The 19,089-nt window shown below is 37.2% G+C and overlaps 1 protein-coding gene across 3 annotated transcripts in view; it reads left to right on the top strand.

Moving 5' to 3' along the window:
* Positions 1-19,089, top strand: part of trpc5a (transient receptor potential cation channel, subfamily C, member 5a) — an 80,446-nt gene that overhangs the window by 18,050 nt on the left and 43,307 nt on the right. For all 3 annotated transcript variants that reach the window (XM_051907563.1, XM_051907572.1, XM_051907559.1), the window contains exon 3: positions 8,775-9,296. In XM_051907563.1, the coding sequence (XP_051763523.1) occupies positions 8,775-9,296 (522 nt within the window). The remainder of the gene's footprint in view (positions 1-8,774; positions 9,297-19,089) is intronic.

Genomic DNA, 19,089 nt, shown 5'->3' with positions numbered 1-19,089 from the left:
TCAGAGGCATAAACTGAGCCAAAATACACAATTTGCTGCAGATGTTGTTATTTATATGGCCAGAAATGAAGACAAATTCTGATAGCTTGTGATGTAAATCAATGAAATTTTTAAAACAGTATAGCAAACAACTTAAATATCAGTTGTCAATCTATAACTCCCAATAAAATGTCTTTGTAAGATGATATTTAAATGCTATGTAGTTTTAATGGTGGGGGTTGGGGGAGAACGGGTTATTCTGCAAAGATTTGCTCATGTAATTTAGAGACCTTAGAAAGTCATTTATCAAATATGATACAGTAGGCTTTATAAGGTTAAGCAGTCTGTTGGGGATATCAGCACAACATATGCTGGTGACCAGCCATGGTAATCTTTTCAGCTGGTTTACGCTGCATACTAACCAGGTGCAATGCAACAATTTTCTAGCAACAACTTAATTTGGCCCTCCGCATTGTGTCACAGCCAGTAAGAAAATGCTTCATATGCCGAATTAAGTACCAATGAGATTTACACTTAAGCAGGGCTAGCTAGTGTAATGGAACATAAATTGAAAACAAGTGGCCCAAAAAATGCTTATTGTAGCTGGTAAGGACAAAAGGAATTTAACGATTCAGTATATCAGCCACTCGCGCAAATAATTAAGATTCAGTGCAGTTATGTGAGTTAGTCTCAGGCTGGTCCTGAAAGTTGCTTAAACAATGTAATCCCATAAATCATGAGTTTGAGATTGACCCATTCATTAAAAAGAAGAATGCCAAGCTCTAAAATATTTTATGTGGGTGGAATGGGGTGGCCTTCAAACATAGTTGAGGACAATGGACTTATTCTGAATAAGAACCAGTTCTTCATTCCCATGCACCTGGTTAGGACACAATATATATAAATATAGAGTTTTCATATGCATTTTGTCAATTTCCTCCTACTTATGCAATGCCTAATCTCTGTTTGTGTGTATTGAGTGAGTGTCTGTGCTATTGAACAGTGTGCATGCAGGTGGGAACTGTTCATATTTGTGGTTGTACTCTGTGTTCGGATGAGTGGGTGTTCCAAAGCTAATAGAAAAGATGAGATGGCAGAGATTTATCTTTCAGATTTGATTTTCACCTCACGTAGCTCGACAAATCTTTATTGGATTGCATTTTGTTATCCTCTAATCTTTCCCCTCATTCAAGGGTAAGATTAACCTGAAATGCTTGCGTTCCTGTATTGTCACAGTTCGCGTTTTGTGACATGCTTGATTTCGTAGCCAGTGGTGGATGAAGGGGAATGTAACTTCAAGCGATTTCTGCTAGTGCTAGCATACACTGACAAAGGGCATGTGACAGCGGTTTTCACTTTGAACCAAGGTTCGATTTGTACAGCACGGTGCCAGAAGGAAGCCACTGCACACAAAAACTATCACTATGAATTTATCAGTGCTTGAGGTTATGAATGCCCCTTTTCAAGGAGTAGAATAAATTATGCACATAATCACTCTCATTTCCAGGTGAATGGCTGACATAAAGCCAAGCACAGGAAATGCAGAATCTGCAGAAACTCACTTAATGATTTTTACAATATTTTTTCATATACTGCAATTCCATTGAGAAGTCTTTACACTTTTTCTTAAAAAAAAAAAAAAAAATTCCCTGAACTTAATTCAGTTGAAGGTTTGTTAACGTTAAAGTAATCTGTAAACTCATGGAATTTAGTGCTTGATTATCATGGTTTTATCTAGAATTTCTCACTCACGTGTGGACATAGCTCAACTCAGGAGCTCTTTATGAAGTCGAATCTTAAATAGTAACCTTCTGAGGTGGACAAGGTGCTCAGCTCAAGCTCCACTCTTCACCAAAAGGGTACACTCTAAAACACCAACCTAAAATAAACTATATTGAGTCCCCTAACTGATCATTAAACACTAAAAAATCCCCTTTTTACACACACACGCACACGCACACACACACACACACACACACACACACACACACACACACACACACACACAGACACACACACACACACACAAAAACATTAAATAATGGTCACTTAATGCGTTTTTACTGATTGGATAGCTATCCGTTTTGTTAAAACTCTTCCATCTACACTTGGCTACATAAATAGGCCTCCACAAAACTAATATAAATCCGATCTTGAATTCAGGCACTATATTTAACAGCAAATTTAATTTAGTTCACGTCAATGAAAGCAACGGATGTGAGCTGCAATTTATTTATCGTCAGCTAATTTCAAGATCAAAGACCGCAATAAGAGAATAAGAGAGAGCAGCTTTAGCACTGGTAAGATCATTTAGTCTCTCTATGTTTAATGAAGAAGATTGTGTGTTGAGCTTCAGGATGTGACGCTGAACTCTCAGTTTTATTTGCAGCAGTTTGTGGATCAGCTCTGCTACTCATCTCCGGCAGGTTATATCTGTGGCGGATCATATCTGTGACGTTGCAGTAGCGCTGTCATAGCCTGTAACACTCTCTCACACGTTTATTTATTTATTTATTTACCATTTTGGGAGGAGTACAATTTACATATGTGGCTTCACAAACCAGATGCATTTGCACTTGTTCAGTTTCGTCTGGAATGCGTCTCAGAACACCGCTTGAGTGATTGGATGTAAATCCGTCTCCAATGCGTTTTGGAGGGCATTTACAGGTGGTCTTTTTACGATCGGATATCTGTCCTATCAGAGAAAAGTATGAAGTGACCAGGTGTAAACAGGCCCTAAGACTTCATTTCAACATTTACTTTCCCCAGCCAGTCTTATGCAAAGCATGCTAGAAGCTGGAAATCATCAGTCCTGTTTCAGTAATGCAGTGTTACTGCCAATGAAAAATATTTATGCCGAGGATTAATGGATTGAGTAAACTTCTGTTTTACAAATTTAAACAGACTGCATGCTGTAAAAACAAATTGTGACAGCTTGTTCAAGAATTGTATTGCATTAGCTTATTTTAATTATGTAAATTGAGCAAGCAGGATTTGTTTAATGATTAATGGAATAGCCTGTTTTTTTTTATGTCATGCTAATATATAATTTCAAACTATCCCTTTAAACTGAAAATTACTGGCTTATTTGGGAAGAGTTCTTCAGTATGTTACACAGCAAAGAAACTGAGCTTGACAATTCATTTTATGGGGTCTTTCGAATGTTGGCACTGCCAGCTTGCTTGCTAGTGTATAATGTAATGTGAACTGTAATATTTACTCTAAACACATTTTCCATTTGTTTATACACACTGAGGGAGGATTCAGAATCGTTGTACGTGGTACATGTGGTAAACATTAGATTGAAAAAAAGTGATTCACATTGTATATATATATAAACAATTTTAAAATTTTACTTTAATATACATAAGTAAACAAAAATGTCCTTAAAATGAAACATAATAATATTGAAATGAACTTTATACCCAGCTAACAGGGATTTTTTTTTGTTCAAAACTTTGGCTAACATTCTGGCAAGGTTCTCTCAAAGTTACAAACAAACATTCTTCCAGTAACGTTGATAGAACATTTCGTTCAGAGTTATGTGTGTAACGTGTACGCTCTGTTATGTTCCGTTTTAGGGTACGTTTACACGACAACAGTGTAGTAAAAATGGAAAAGTTTTTTCTTTTGTACAGATGACAACATTATTAAAAAGATTCCTGTTCACATGGATCCACAAAAACGACTAAAAACACGGTATTATGCATGCCAGGCCAGTAGTTGACGATATCACTTTGTAAAGAAAGACTACGCGCCTGCGCACATACGCATTCGTTTACAGAGCAATCGCACCAAATGCGCATGTCTATAGAATAAACATAATAATAGTAATAATAGTATAGTAATACGTGTGTGCATGCTTTTACTGTTTTCACAGTTTCACGTTTTTGCAGTTTACACGGAGACGATAAGGGTGTTATTTTCAAAAGTTTACATTGTCAGGCCCCCAAAGCGCCGTTGTCGTGTAAATAAACGACAGTTTTTAGGCCCTGTCCACACAAACACGGGTATTTTCATAACCACAGCTTTTTCTATGCAGTTTGGCCGTTTGTCCACACGCAAACGCAACTTTTTTTGAAAACTCCTGCCAGGGTGAAGATTTTTAGAAACTCCGGTTGCAGTGTTGTCGTGTAGACAGTGAAACCGGAGATTTTGGCTTGTGACGTCGGAACTGGAACCGGTAATAACCTTTTTTCCAGATTTCTGATTGACCAACATGGCTTTAGAGTTAGGGTTATATTGCCGCCTGTTGGTTTGGCATGCTCCTGACTTAGCGTGTTTTTGCGTTTTCATGTGGACATGATTTATTTATTTATTTTTAAAACGAAGGAGGAAAATCTATGTGTGGACTAGGCCTTAGTTGAAAACGGTGTCGTGTAAACGGCCCCTCAGTTTCATTTTCACTCTGTTCCCAAGTTATTTTCCATAGTCCCTAATTCACACCTGTTCTGTTTCTAACTGGATTAAGTTCCTGTGGTATTTAAGCCCTGAGTTTCCTTAGTTCATTGTTCCGTAATGTCAATGTTAGCGTGATTGTTTCAGTTTATTTCTTCTGCAATCTACTGTGTATTCCCTGTGGATTTAATATTAAATACTATTTTGTTTCTCTATTCTTTTGTCATGCGCTTCTCTACAACGGCAGTGGCCAATGTGGTCTTTAATAATGTTATCAAACTATTAGCACGTGAATGTTATTTACACATCATTCATATTCAGTAAGGGAGTCAACATTCTGAGAACATTCAGAAATAATGTTTTCATAACTTAATGGGAACGTTAGCAAAACGTTCGTTAGCTGGGTATAGGCCCAATAATATGCAAAATTATTAAGATGAGAGGCTAAATATGAACATTTATGAATGCTTCAGGTAAACCTTTTTGAAGTCAATATCTATCTATTTGTTTATTTTTATGTTATATATTTGAATTTAATATTATTTGTTATATGTTGCATTTTCTCAAAGTCTAGTTGCCCTTTTAGAGTGAAAATGTGGACACATGAATTATTATAGCTCTTTTGTTATTCTACAGCTTCACTGATTTACAAAGGAGCAGCAGTGATGTTTATGCAGCTCCAGGTAGCTTTGCTGCTCCCTCTTGGATTAGACGTACACATTTTTATGAAGTGAAGTCCTTCATCACTAATACTGTTCAGAAGAGAAGCACAGGCTTCCTACACTTTTGATGTTAGAGTGAACAAGCATTAGGGGAAATAAAGCCGGTAGCAAGGTTTGTTCTTTTTGCTTCATTATTTGGTTTTTTAAAGTGAACTGCAGATACATCAAGTGAGATTGTTGCGGGAAGTGCCGTGGGGCCTAAATTGGAATCTAGCCCATGTACCATGTGCCCGCCGTTCGCAGAGCATGGGCTATTTTGCATTGCTATCACTATAGCAACCCTTGCAGCCACTTGGGAGTTCTGGGGGAGGACTGTTATACTAATGGACTGAAAATAAATCTCAAAATAAAATGCGTTTGCAAACCTCACTTACTCACTCGCTGGCTTGTAACACCGCCATACCACAAATCATATTTCCATAATATTCTCATGGCAAATATGGCTGTCTTTATGATAAGATTGAGTATTTTGGTCATATACTGGCACTTAAAAATGGATTAATGGTGTCATGCATGCCATTAAGTGTGTGTTTGTGTGTTCACATGCAGTCATCCGCTCTTGAAAGTAAAGCCCTTGACTCCTAAACTAAGGTAAACAATCAGTATAAAAAGGAAAGGAATTACACAAAGGTTCCTCTGAATGAGTGTGGATGTGATGGATGAGGAGAAAAGATACAAACGGGGTGAAAGACATAAAGAAGGAGAGGTGAAAAAAGGAAAATCTCTAACTGGCGTGTGGTTCATCTTTCTGACAGCTGCAAGGACAGCATGATATATATGCAGTTCTCCTCCATCATCACTTGTTTTTTCTGTTTACTCATCCTGTAAACAGACTTTCTGTCATGTCTCTCGTGTAGCATTCGTGTTTGTGAGGGGAGGAGTGAAAGGCAGAGGAGGCGGGGCCTTGAACTGTTTCACATCATGTTCTGAAACCTTCTGTTTTTAACCACTTCTCGTTTCTGTCAAATTAACTTTTCTTCTTTCATCTCTGAAAATATGCATCAAATATAAAGCTCCAGTCTTAGCTACTCCTGCTAAACATGCGTATTGTGTCTTTGGTCCACTCCCCCTCTTTTTATTCTGTTCTCTATTCAATTCTAAAACCAAAAAAAGAAAATTCTCTCATTTACTGATCCTCATGTTGTTCCAAGCAATAACCAATATTTTTTTGTAAAATTGCCTAATTATATTTTAGAATACCGTAATTAGTTTATTTCAACAAAATCTGTTGTAAATTCATATGTTTAATTGCATACCGAAATGTTTACATCCCAAGAGCACTTCCTGAGTTATTTTGAATTGGAGTGACCGTAAAATGTCTCGTGGTTCAGTAAGGGAGCCAATTGTGAACTCAGTCATGGCTCTGAGCATTTCATTGACTGAGTTGAGTCTGATTCAAGGAGAGAGTTTGAAGCTGTTTTTTAATCTTTTTAATTGACTCAAAACAAAGAACCAGTTCATAAGAGTCATCGCATCACACTGTTATTGTTGCTGCCTGCAGCTTGATGATATCGGATGAATTTGCTTAAAGGATTAGTTCACTTCAGAATTAAAATTTCCTGGTAATTTACTCACCCCCATGTCATCCAAGATGTTTGTGTCTTTCTTTTTTCAGTTGAAAAAAAATTAAGGTTTTTGAGGAAAACATTCCAGGATTTTTCTCCATATACTTCACTGGGGTACAACGGGTTTCAATGAAGCTTCAAAGGGCTCTACACTACTTTTTAACCACAAATGCTCATCTTGCATTGCTCTGTTATGCGCCATACATGACGTAATCACGTTGGAAAGGTCACACGTGATGTAGGTGGAAGTACTGATCCAGTGTCTACAAAGCGAACGTGCAAAGACTAAGTCAAACACCCTTTACAAAAAAAAAGGGAAATTCCTAATTTCTTTTCAACTGAAGAAAGAAAGACATAAACATCTTGGATGTTTTAGGGAGAGATTTATTGAACTGACAGAGACTGCCCACAAAAATACAGCATCAACCAACCTTCCCAATTCCTACTCAGAGGACTCATGTGAGATCATAATTGCTACGTTAAAAACCTGTTAATAGGTTTAAAGGTACAGTAAGTTCCCTTACTCTATATGGTGAAAAACTATAATAGATCTAATGGGACTGTCATGTAATTTTATAATAAAATACTGTTAAATATAGAGTTTTTTTTCTTATTTACAGTATGTAAATTAGGGATTCTTGGCCCTGTTTACACCCGGTATTAAGATGCGTTTTGGTCGATCAGATCACAAGTGGATGAGAGAGACACGTACCCGTCTACACTTGGTGTTTTAATCCATCTCTTTTGTCCACTTTCGACCATTTCTGTCCTGATTTCTTTGAGGGGAGGGTCTATGGGTAAGTAAATGTATAGGCTTCTTCAAAATTTTTGATTTAATAGGTGAAATATCCGTGCGAAATTTGCATATGAACGTGACCGGAGACTACGGGAAAACACACAGAGAGCATCAGCTTTCGTTTCTGCTCTGACAGCCGCGAGACCGCGCTGAACACGGTAAGTGCATGTTAGAAAACAAAAATGTTTAGAAAACATTGTGCTCAGTAAGTTTTTCGTCTTCAAACCAAACTTATGGCTTCAGCCAGCAAAGTTTAAATCTCATCTAGCTAGCGCGCTCCTCATAACGTTTGTGTCAGTAGGTGGAGAGAAGGCGGTCTTAACACATGAGCGTCTACACCACGAACGCAATCCGGTCGAATACGTTTTCGACTTCCTCTGAAAGTGGTTGAAAGTGGACTAGCTCAAAACGTTTTACACCCCGTTTACACCTGTATTTAGAGTCGTCCACTTGTGATCCGATCGACCAAAACGCATCTTAATACCGGGTGTAAACAGGGCCCTTGATACATCTTATGTTGTTAAATTAATTGTTACTATGATGTTTTTTTTTTTTTGTATTTGTGTGTATGACATTGTGTACCTTCTATTAGTATTTACCTCAAGCTTGTTAAAAACCAACTTGTGATGAAGTTTGATTTATTATGTGGCTTTCTTTTTACCTCCTGTGTTTTTAAGGTGATTGTCAGTATATTATAAAGGTAAATATCATTTTTATTGTAGGTTATTTTAGTTAATTTAAATAGTAAAAAATACAGTTATAAATACAGGTTGTTCCAAAACTTGTATGAATTTCTTGTATCTGCTGAACACAAAAGAAGACATTTTGAAGAATGTCAATAACCAAACATTTGATGGCCCCATTGACTTCCATAGAATTTTTTTCCATACTATGGAAGTCATTGGGGCCCATCAGCTGTTTGGTTACCCATATTCTTCAAAATATCTTATTTTGTGGTCAGCAGAAGAAAGAAATTCATACAGGTTTGGAAAAACTTGAAGGTGAGTAAATGATGACAGAATTTTCAGTTTTTTGGTGAACTATCCCTTTAAGGTCTGGCAATTGCAGCCTTTTTCACTGACTTTCGCTAAAGTCTCCATTTGTTTGCCATTTAATCTTATGGCTGGCAATTAACTGGGATATTAGAGAGCTGGCTGCACTCTTGTCTGGTCATCTGTATTCTGCTGCTTTAGTTTTACATGCAGTGTGGGTTGGTGGATTGCCATACTGATGGACTCTCAGCAGCTTGTGCAGGTGAAACACTCCATGAATCTTGTGTTTTTCACACTTTCCTTCTTGTCCCTTCTTTCTTAGGTTCCATCATTAATGATGGATGCCCAGTTTTCCGAGTTCACACCTGACATTACTCCCATCATGCTCGCCGCCCACACAAACAACTATGAAATCATCAAACTCCTGGTCCAACGCAAAGTCACCATCCCTCGGCCGCACCAGATCCGCTGTGACTGTGTGGAGTGTGTGTCCAGCTCTGAAGTGGACAGCTTGCGTCACTCTCGGTCCCGTCTTAACATCTATAAAGCACTCGCCAGCCCCTCTCTCATTGCCCTCTCCAGCGAGGATCCCATCCTAACCGCCTTCAGATTGGGCTGGGAACTGAAGGAGCTCAGTAAAGTGGAGAACGAGTTTCGACAAGAATACGAGGAGCTTTCTCAACAGTGTAAGCTCTTTGCTAAAGACCTGCTGGACCAGGCACGTAGCTCCCGTGAGCTGGAGACCATCCTCAATCACCGTGATGACCAGAGCGAGGAGCTGGACCCGCGAGAGTGCCGAGACTTGGCTAAACTCAAGCTGGCCATTAAATATCACCAGAAAGAGGTGAGGAGACTTCTTGAATAAATTTGTTGCTGGTCATTTGTACCCAGTCTGGTCTGATGTTGAACATACAATGAATTAGCTGTGCACAAGATTCTGTACAAGAACTGAGATGACTTTGGAGAAAGTGTGTATTACTGTGAGTTTGATACTTCTGCTTGCTATGGATTCAGCACAGAAACCTCATTTGAATATTAAGGGTGTGAATATCCTGAAATTTCACCCCCAAATCCAAAGGAATTTTATAGTTTTGCAGAAAATAATGAAGCCTTTTATATTTTTTTTTATGTCACATTTTTTCATGTGAACTTGGGAGGGAAATGTGTCATTACCATAATGCATCTGCTTACTCATTTTTAAATTAAGTATTTAAAAAATTATTCTCATCCCAGTATCACAGTATTCTCTTTGGTGTTTCTTATTACTGTAATATATACATACATACATACATACATACATACATGCATATATATGTATATATATATATATAATTTAAATCAGCATAAATTAAAAGCAGTACAAAATGCTACAATGTAGTATATATATTTTAATTTATTTATTTTATATTTATATTTGTGTTTATTATTTTTTGTTTAACTCTTTCCCTGCCATTGACAAGTTATGTTGTCTTTTATGAGAAAGCGCTTCCCAGCCAAGAATGAGATTTTACTTGTTTCCGTGTTTTCACTGTTATAAGGTAGGGGGCGCTATTATGCATCTTCTGAAAGAGTACTGAATCTCCTGATCAAAACACAGACGAAGAAGATGCAGAAACAAGCGATAGCATATGTAATAATATAAGTAAAATAATGCAATCATCAACATTAAACAGCATAGAAATCAAAACTGCCTAACGTTACTGAATGAAATGTTGACCCCAGACGAGCTATAGGACCTTGAAGCTTTGGGGGTGTTGATGGACTCAATCTATTCTCGATCCATCTGTGTTTTGATCATCGTCCTGAATCTGATCCAGATGTAGTCTTTGACAAAAATATGATTTTCTCAGCTTTTTGCTCAAAATGTTTGTTTTTTGATGAAACTTACCTATATTCAAGTGAAGCTAGAATAAACTTTTGTTTGTTTGTTTGTTTAAAAGCAGAGGGTCTGTTCTTTCTTTTGATATATTGCATGTTCAGATATTCATACAACAAAATATTGTGGGGGCCATGAAATATTTTGTGAAAATGGTCAAAAACTCTAGGAAAAACTTGGGGAACAGCCAACTTTAAAAAAAAAATGCTGGTGGGGAAAGAGTTAATTATATATAATGTAATTGTAATGCAGTTTAAATACTGTATTATTTATTCACATTATCATATTGAGAACTAGATTTTATTTCTGCTTTACATTCATCAGAACTGGGGTGGGGGTTTTCGATAGGTTTTCGGAGATGCACCCATACACACCATGACATTTTTTTTTGTTTTTTTTTTTGGTATAACTATGCAGCATCATATAGAATAGAATAGAATAGAATAGAATAGAATAGAATAGAATAGAACAGAACGGAATAGAATAGAATAGAATAGAATAGAATATATATCCTTTATTGTCATTACAATGAAATTAAGAAGTGCATGACATAAGAAAATTGCTTCACTAGCCCAAAATTTTAGCAGCTGCTGAAAAATCTAGAAAACACTAGGGTAAAGAGAGAAACTTTATGTATGAACTTCATTGTTTGGCAGAAGTCCACTCAATAGCATTCTGGAGACCCTTGGAATATTTAGAATGTGTTGTTCCAAACCTAAAGCAATAGAGAAAATGCCTTTCCGTCTTTCTCTCTGAACTTTGTGATCCACAGGAGGATACGATGTGCGCTGAAGACCAGAGGCTTGACGAGATTAGAAAGACAGGAAATAGAGACAATGAGAAAGAAGCACTAGGCAGATGAAAGACAGGAGCTCTGTTCCAAAACCTTGTGAGCTGCCACACTACCTACTGCCTATAGGCAGCTACCTTCTAAGTCAGCATCCAGCTACCTTCTAAGTCAGCGTCTTGGAAATAATTTGAAATTCTCTAGGCAATGGCAATCAATGCAACAAATAAATAGTGCTTTGCAATTGAGACTTAAATTGATTTCAAATGATACAATACTCTAATAAACATTAAAAATACATCATCCTGGGTTAAATTTTAATTACACTGAACATTTTTATTGATACTTCTTAGTAGTGAATGAAATACACATTTAATCTACATTTCTCCTTGTCTCCCATCTTGGATTTATTTTTTCACTGAGCTTGTTGAAGTGCATTATGGGATTGCATTCTCCATAAATGATACATGATGAGAATTTGGCCAAAAGAAGGCAGCATAATTAAGTTTTAAAGCCTACCTTTTGGAACAGCTTTCGCACTGGAAGCGCTCCAATGATGCCTTAAAATTCTACCTCTGTAGGCAGATCACACGGTTTTGGGGAAAAACAGGAGAGTGATGTGCTAGGTAGAATGTTTGCAGCATTTAACCATGCATATGCAGCAAAACAAGCAGTGCTGTGTTTGAGAGAATCTTAAAGGTGCTGTATGTAAAAATGACAGCTAGTGGTTGAAATGGGTACTGCAGTCCAAATTCAAAATATTGTTTGCCCCGCCCCCTCCTCTTCAGACTCAATGCGGGTTGCCAGTTTAAAGACACGCAACAGGAGCGAGCTCAATTGACATTGGAAGGCGAGGAGACTTACACACTGTAAGATAATTAGTTGATTTATTGATTTATGATGAGTTGATATCGCGTTTTAATATGCTCCCGTTCATAGAGATTTTTAGATGGATGCAGAGGCTTTTTAGGTCTGGTAGAATATGTGATCTGTGACCCAGTTTGTTTATTGGCTTCCATGGCTGCAATTCGCTGCATGTGTTTTCCGCCGACTGGCAACCCGGGGTGGAGAAATACTATTGGGTAAACTGGCAACGTGCGGTCTTGCACAGACCGAAACAAAAACAGAAATTCCGACACGGAGTGCACATTTCAAAGTAAAATAACTGGCTGTAGCAATGGTTTTGTATGTGAACTCAGCATGTTTAATAAATATCTGCAATAAATATCTTATGTTATCCACAAAAATAGTAAGCAGCACAACTGTTTTCAATATTGATAATAAGAAGAAATGTTTCTTGAGCAGCAAATCAGCATATTAGAATGATTTCTGAAGGATCATGTGACACTGAAGACTGGAGTAATGATGCTGAAAATTCAGCTTTGACATCACAGGATTAAATGACATTTTAAAATATATTAAAATAGAAAATGGTTACTTAAAATTAGGGATGCACCGAATTGAAAATTTTGGCCAATACTGATAACCGATAATTCTTTATATTTGAAAGCTGATAAATTATATATTGGCCGATAAATCTGAATTCAAATTTTTATATAATTTTTGAGAGCCTGATTACAAAAACAAAAGTCGCACCATTAAAAGCCATGTCCCAAGCACACAATTATAATGTTCTCATTATAATTTTATGTAGCCTATGACAGACTTGCGCTGTATGTTGCACTTAACTGTATTTTCCTTTTTGAAGTCATTCCAATCATATTTCATATTTCAAAACCATCAAACAGTGCACATCTGAAGTGTCTCAGCTGAAGGAAATAATCCATTATTTATCAGCTTTAATATATATCGGCCAAATTTTCTTCAGATTTTTCGGACCGATAACAATAACATTAAAAATGAATATATATCGGCCGATACCAGTATAATGGCCGATATATTGTGCATCCCTACTTAAAATTGAAATAAAATTAAATATTATTATAAAGAAATACATTTATATATATATATATATACATATATGTGAACAGTAGTGTACGTTGCAGCATGGATGATATCCACAGTAAGCAAAAAAAAAAAAAACAGCATGTGGGATACAGTGGGACTAAAGTCATAAATAAAAGGAAACAGGCAAGGTACTTTTATTAAAGGTTATCATGGTTTTCAAATAATGTGAAAAACACCAACAATTTACAGAATCCTCCAAAACAAAGATTTTTAATTGAGCATTGGAAACCACCTTGAGTTTTGTTTTCTTGAGATTGTGTAAATCCATTTTAAAAACCGTCTTGGGCTCTCTAGGGAGATTCCAGTGATCTTTTTTATTTTGAAACCCAAACCGTCTTGTTGCAGAACTGACACTTGTTCCAAACTGAGGATCTGAGAGCCTAGTGTCAATGCGTCTCGTTTCTCTTCCTGTCAGTCAGAGGTGATGCTAGTCCTGGCCTGCGAGACTGCTCCTCCAATTAGCTCTAATTGTTTTGTGCACCTCAAGTAAAGCTGCTGTGAATACAGATCACAATGCTGTACGCATACGCACACATGGGGAAGATAGTCAAGACAGACGTGGGGCTTTGAGCCAAGAGATGCTATACAATTGAAAGAGAGATCAAGATTATTATGAGCACATTTAGTGTGCCATAATATTTGTAGTGATTAAAGTTTTATAGGATGAGATTAATAATTGAGAAATGTTAGAAGCGTTACTCGAGATTTCACACAGTAATTTGTCTGGTCACACTTCAGATTATACTACAATTCTCACTATATTAACTAACTATTAAGTATGAGTTTCGCCTCAATAAACTCTTAATTGCTGCTTATTAATAGTTAGTAAGGTAGTTAAGTTAAGTTTAGGTAGGATTAAGGGATGTAGAATATGGTCATGCAGAATAAGGCATTAATATGTGCTTTATAAGTACTAATAAACAGCCAATATGCTAGTAATATGCATGCTAATAAGCAACTAGTTAATAGTGAGAATTGGACCCTAAATTAAAGTGTTACCTTTTGTCTAATATAAATTGTTAATATGACAATTAAATGAGTCTGAGAAGATGACGGTGTAATACTAACAGGGCTGAAAGGGTGAGGAGAGTGCAGAGAGTCAAATACAGCCAGACAGGCTTGCTTGAAACATCACTCAGGCATTATAGTGACAGATAATGCTGCTTATGGATTTCATTATATGCTCACAGGTCTCAGGAGCCTTTGTGTTGTTGCTTAGAGCTGTCCTCAAATGGGACCATACTGGTTCTGGTCTTTTTTATTGATTTTGTTACTGATAAAGGGTTGTACAATCTTGCACAAGTTTGGTTTCTGGATTTTCATCTTGTAGATGCAATTAGTATTACTGATACCAAGGCCCTGTTTACTCCTTGTATTAAGATGCATTTGGTCGATCAGATCACAAGTAGATGAGGAATACACATCCTTTTACACCTGGTGTTTTAATCCGTCTCTTTTGTCCACTTTTAACCACTTCTGATTTCTTTGAGGAGAGTGTCTATGGGCAGGTAAATGTGTGTGTGTGTGTGTTTTTTCAGATATTTCAATCTAATGGACAAAATAAGCTTGTGAAATTTACATATTAACACACCTGAAGGCGGAAAATCATACGGAGAGCATCAGATTTCATTTCTGCTCCGACAGCCGTAAGACCAGCCGAACGCTGTGAGCGTGTGTTAGAAATCAGGAATGGTGAGAGAACACTGTGCTTTTTTTACGTTTTTCATCTTTAAACCAAACTTGGGTCTTCAGCCAACAAATTTTAAATCCTGTCTGGCTAGCGTGCTTCTTATAATGTTTACAAATTAGTTCAGTAGGCGGAGAGAAGGCGGTCTTTTGTGGCATGTTCAAATGAATCTGATCACATGAGCGTTTCCACTATGAAAGCAATCTGGTCGAATGCGATTTCGACTACCTCTGGAAGTAGTCGAAAGTGGACAAGCTCAAAACGTTTTAAACCCTGTTTACACCTGTATTTAGCGTTGTCTACTTGTGATCCGATCAACCAAAACCATCATAATACCAGGTGGACACAGGGCCATAGACTTGGGGATTGGAACAAACTCCAAACATTAAGTATTTTAGTATTATTTATGTACTTTTATAGTATTTATTAATATTTTAAATTAACATTTATTTTTATTTTTTCATTTTTCATTTTGCTCATCATTGCTTTTTTCATTATTATTATTATTATTATTATTAAACATTTATATTTAACTTTAATTTCTTTTTATTTCCATTTTAGGGATTTCAGTACTTAAAAAAATGTAAATAAGAATTAGAAATGTTGCCTTGGCAAATACCTGAAAGAAATAAGTTTAAGTTCAAGTTTTTCATCTAATATTTATATTGTATTTATGTATTTTGACATTTGTAATAATTTTGACTTATTATGCAGCTCAAAAACACAAATTACCCGAACATGTACAGTCAGATGTTCATTATAGCAATGTAAACCAAGACAGGGTGATCAGGACTCTGATACGAAGACATGAAAATACAAATCTAAAACAAAATTTGATCCCAGAATATAGTCAATGACCAATCAGAATTGAGCATTCTATAGGCGCAGTGTGAGTTAAAGCCGAAGCATGTAATTGTTTCAGTGTTGAAATTAGTGATGCATTGAAATTTCAGCTGCTGATAATATTCAGTTGGAAAAAAAAAAAATTGAAATTAGTTGGCATGGCAAAATTTCAAGTGTTTGTTAAAATTGTATCGTTTTGATTTCATAGTTTTAGTTAACAATAACAGCACTGTTAAGTATTAAACTTTGGTGTGTAACTCATCCCATGTTGTTTGTATGAACATGAATGATACTCCGAATCATGTGGCTTTTTGTGGAGAGGTGTACTTTTACATTTCTATGCAATCAGATAGATGACAGATACTATAGGCCCTTCCTATCCTCCTTCTTTTGATGTCGTTCCCTTCTCATCCTTTTCTTATCTTGTGCCTCTCCCCATCACCTCCTGTCCTTCCATCATTTCTTCTTTTCTGTAATTTTGGAAGAGGGAGGAAAGTAGATTTACTGCAGGGGAACATCAGCGCAGTCAGCACCCTAGGAGCAACATCCCCCCCCCTCCCCTCGCTCTTTTGCTTTTTGAATCGATAAGGATTACATACCCCATATACTCTGAGCAGCACTTTGCTCAATAACTGCTGTGCTTCAATCTCCTTACCTCGCCTCTCATCTGAACTGCTGCTTGAAAGCTGCGCTGTATTCATGCACATCGATAGATACGACTGCTGCTGTTATAACTGTACAGAGGTGGGATTTGGCCAGTGTTATTGAAGGGGATTGAAAGTGGTTGATCAGTTGATCTGCTACCTCGTTTTAGGTCAGTCATGGCCAAGTTGTAGTAATTCCTTCCTATGATTAATTATTTTGTTCCCTCCTTTTAGTTAAATCAATGCCACGATGTACTAAACTGAGGGAACAAATTAATAAATCGTAGGAACTAATTAGTACAACTTGTCCACAATTTACCTAAAAAGAGGGAACAAATTAATAAACTGTGCGGAAAAGATTTATAAATCGTTGGAACACATTCTTAATTTATGGCCACGATTAATTTTTTTTCTTCACATTTTATGTCTGGGGCTCATACACTTGGATACGTATCACAACAAAAAAATCACAACAATTTCCATTTCATACTGACTTTAAAGTTTAATTATCTCATCATACTGAAGTGTGTACATTTTGTAAATATATTAATCTAGGACAGGGAACTTCAACTGATGTACTGAAAATGTTTTCACTAAAACGCAGAAACCAAAATTAAAGAATTAGGCTGGCCACACACAAGTCCGATTTTAAGCCCGATTTGCACCCCTGAACGTTTTTTGTCCAAAAAACACTCTATTGTGTGGTGTCATTATGATTATTTAATTGCTCCTGATCGAGATGGAGCATCATCGATCTCAAACATTTTTGATATTTACGACTCTTGATTGGGCTGCCTCTAACGTGATACCCGTGATAGCCAATGAGAATGAGCAAGCGTCACCTACTGGATGCTGCGTGCTTCTTTAGCTGAAACTTGGCAGCCGCAAACATACCACAAAAGTGGAGTATTGAGAAGTATTTTTTTCTATTTTGTTTTACACCGTAAAGTAGAACGCATGGCAGGAGAGGCTGCTGACAACATCGATTGTCCTTCATTTGATTTTATTCTCAAGTCAGTCGAGTCTCCGTGAGATCTTGTCTCACTATGAAATTGTTCCTGCAGTCGACAGGTGTGTGGTCTTGCAGTCCAGTCTAATCATCTAGTGTGTACGTTCAGGGGATTATAATGCTAATTAAAGATGCAAGAAGCGTTGGAAGGGCCCTCGCACCCAGGGCCACCGTCACCCGGTGACCTTAGGAAAACAGTGAATAGTGGGCGACGTATTTAAGCTAGTAAATATATAGGGAAAAATTAGCAGTCATTTTGATGTGCCACACTTCCTGCTTCCAGCAGGATATTGCCATGTAGATGTCTTCAGGTCAGGATTATTATCAAACATGTGAAGTTTGGCGCAGATCGCATATTTTATGCCTGAGTTACAACAACTTCCTGTTTCATGGCGTTAATCGCATACTTTAGCACTTAGCCAAGTGTTGTGTGATTTAACGTGTATGTATTCTAGTATGTTTGGTACTTCGTGGCATATTTAAATGTGTTTCTGGGAGTGAATTACAGTGTAAAGCATGCCATTTCCTTTTGCCACCAGGTGGCGCTATGACTAACTGAATATAGGCATGTAGATGTCTTCAGGCCAGGACTCTTATCACACATGTGACGTGTGGGGCAGGTCGGACATTCTATGCCTAATTTACAACAGCTTCCTCTTTCATGGCAAAACATCAGATTTTGTCAGGCCGCCACGGACACGCCCTTAAGCGAAAACCCAAGAGCTTCGCAATTTAACATTGCTAAGGGCCTTAAGATTAGACTGACCAAATATGATGTTCATCTGGGTAAATCTCTACGAGGAGTCAATCACAGTGTAAAACATGTCATTTCCTGTAGACCGCAGGTGACGCTATGACTGTAACTGAATATTAGCATGTAGATGTCTTCAGGCCAGGACTCTAATTAAACATGAAGTTTGGGGCAAATCGGACATTGTGTGCCTGAATTACAACAACTTCCTGTTTCATGGTGAAACATCGAAATTTGTCAGGCCGCCACGGACACGCCCTTAAGCGAAAAATCAAGATCTTCACAATTTAATGTCACCAAGGCCTTTAGATTAGACTGACCACATATGATGTTGATCTGATTAAAACTCTAGGAGGAGTTCGTTAAGGTACAACGTCTGGAAATGGCAAAAAAAAAAAAAAATCTCACTTTCTGTTGGCTTTTCAGATTTTGCTCCCTAGGATATTTTTGTAGGTATTGGGCTGTTACACGTGTCTACCGAATTTCATACTGGTATGTGAAATGTAGCGTGAAGGGTGCTTAATTGAAATAGGTGGTGCTATCGAGCCGTTTTAGCACACATAATTCCGAAACCCATATCAGACGTAAATTTTCACCACTTCTGACACGTGTGCAAAGTTTTCGAGCATGTTTAGGCCCTCAAAAATGCGATTAATTTCAGAGAAGAAGAAGAATTGACCGAGCAATTACAATAGGGTCCTCACACCATCGGTGCTCAGGCCCTAAAAATCATTTGAAACTGTCATTATATCTGTGGTCTCCCAAAGTTTTAAAATCGGTTTAGATTTGAAAATCGTCTAGTGTGTCCCAGGCCTTAGCTAATTGGGTAATTGAACTCAGTTTGCTATTCAGTATTCTTGAATTCTCAAGTGATAAAATAAACCAGTTGTAGAAAAGTTCTTTGGCAGCGAGCCTCTCGATATTTCAAACAAACAAACTTTACATATTGCTACTCTAGCTTTATTTTACCTGTTCGGCTGCTGACGTTTAATGTCCCCGACAACCTCTGTAGTCCCATTTAGCCACCTGTTAGCAACAGCCTTTTTCAAGACAAGTAAACGCTTTAAAAAAC

Source organism: Ctenopharyngodon idella, chromosome 1, assembly GCF_019924925.1.
Source record: "Ctenopharyngodon idella isolate HZGC_01 chromosome 1, HZGC01, whole genome shotgun sequence".
Taxonomy (NCBI): domain Eukaryota; kingdom Metazoa; phylum Chordata; class Actinopteri; order Cypriniformes; family Xenocyprididae; genus Ctenopharyngodon; species Ctenopharyngodon idella.
Note: the sequence above shows the minus strand (reverse complement) of the source record. Positions and strands in the feature narration are given on the sequence as shown.